At 42.6% G+C, this 1,671-nt stretch overlaps 1 protein-coding gene across 1 annotated transcript; it reads left to right on the top strand.

Annotated features, from left to right (window-relative positions):
- Positions 1 to 212: 212 nt before the first annotated feature.
- On the top strand, positions 213 to 1,620 carry SARC_15581 (hypothetical protein; the record flags this gene model as incomplete). The annotated part of the gene is made up of 3 exons (XM_014290300.1): positions 213 to 351; positions 741 to 817; positions 1,172 to 1,620. Coding segments are annotated over 3 exons (240 nt in total), but the record flags the coding sequence as incomplete, so codon positions are not given.
- Between the last annotated feature and the right edge of the window lie 51 nt (positions 1,621 to 1,671).

The following is a 1,671-nucleotide window of genomic DNA, read 5'->3' as shown; positions in this document are numbered from 1 at the left end:
TATATATATATATATATATATATACATATATATATACATCTATATATATTTAAATATATAGCATCCATACATGTGTCTAGTATCACTCGGGTTGTCTGATGCCGTAAGTGCCTTCCTTCATCCTACAACGTGTTACCATAACGGCCATTTAGTATAAAGCGAGGCATGTGAAATCTCACCTTCCTGCTTTGCGCATCACACTCTGCTCACTGCAGGTGGAGGTTACCGCCCAAATCAGTCCGGGCGAATCAAAGCTCAGATCATACAATACCAAGATCTTATTGGGCAAGCGCGATGTGCCATTGTACAACGTCATGGCCCAGAATGTGCTGCGGCTCATTGGTACCGAAGGTAAGGCAGTTGGAGAACTACAGTTCTTTGCATATCATGTACGTTATATGTTCGGTGGGCGGTGTGTGTCTAAAACTACAGTACTTAGCATATCATGTACGTTATATGTTCGGTGGGCAGTGTGTGTCTAAAACTACAGTACTTAGCATAGCATTCAAGTTATATGTTCGAAGGCGGTGTGTGTGTCTTTTTCGTTGCAGGATCAATCCGGTTACGATGAATTCGCACGATGTACAGCTACACCATTCACACTGATAGACCCTAGTGTAATACTAGAATCCACCTGTAGCCTCGAGTGCTTACTTTCAATCTGTAACCTGGAGATCTCAAGTGTAGTGTAGTACTGTGTACGGAAATCGCTAAATAATTATAAACATCATTGTGGGCAGACGAACAAGAGCGGTCGCTGCTAATGTATTTGGGACTCAAGGACGAATCGCCTGATATGCTCAAGACGATCACAAACGTAAGTTTTTGTATGCACAAGCTAATATCGTACGGCATCTGTATCTCCTTTATGTTGATGACTATGACTGTTGATATCTATGTCTTGTTGTTTGCTGTCATGTGTGTGACGTGACACCTTTCGTGATCAGTTGATACTTCCACAGGCATCCTTTTTGTTCTAACGAAGTCTCTCCTGAGGTGTTCGCGAATGGATGTTCCCTTGTGTGCCAGATTCCACAGCATTCCACAGCATACTTATTGGTTTCCTACTCATACGATACTAATTCTCTAACTCAGCATTCTTATTAATCTAATACTCACACTGATATCAATTCTCTACCTTCTGCCGACCTCGGGTTTATAAATGCTACAGGTTATCGCCGAAAGCTTGTTGTAGCTCGACATGGACTGCACAGTGAACTTAGCACATCACAGTGCGAATGCTAGCAATGGTCACCGCTGCCTGTATCCGTGCACGCCTCTCTCTGTACGGCAACCCTTATAAGACAACAATATATACATATATATGTATATCGTACGAGCTATAGTTTAGCGCAATGGTGTGACTCTGCATACGCATGGAATAGCTCGACAGCAACCTCGCACTAGAGCTCAGTGCGTATGTTGCACTTCCGCGTGTGTGTGTTGACATTCAACGGTCTTTGCGTTAAACTTAGCTACAAATGGCTGCGGAGCAAAGCAGACATCTCCTCAGAGTTCAGCGATGTTGCTGTAGCGTCTCAGTATACATGTCGCGTGGCTTGACACCGAACGACTGCTCGGCTCTTTGCGGCAATACCCTGGTACAGCATTCCATTATACACCTTCATTATATATATATGCATATATTATATATATATATATATATATATA

The sequence above is a fragment of the Sphaeroforma arctica genome (assembly GCF_001186125.1).
Source record: "Sphaeroforma arctica JP610 unplaced genomic scaffold supercont1.6368, whole genome shotgun sequence".
NCBI lineage: Eukaryota > Ichthyosporea > Ichthyophonida > Sphaeroforma > Sphaeroforma arctica.
Note: the sequence above shows the minus strand (reverse complement) of the source record. Positions and strands in the feature narration are given on the sequence as shown.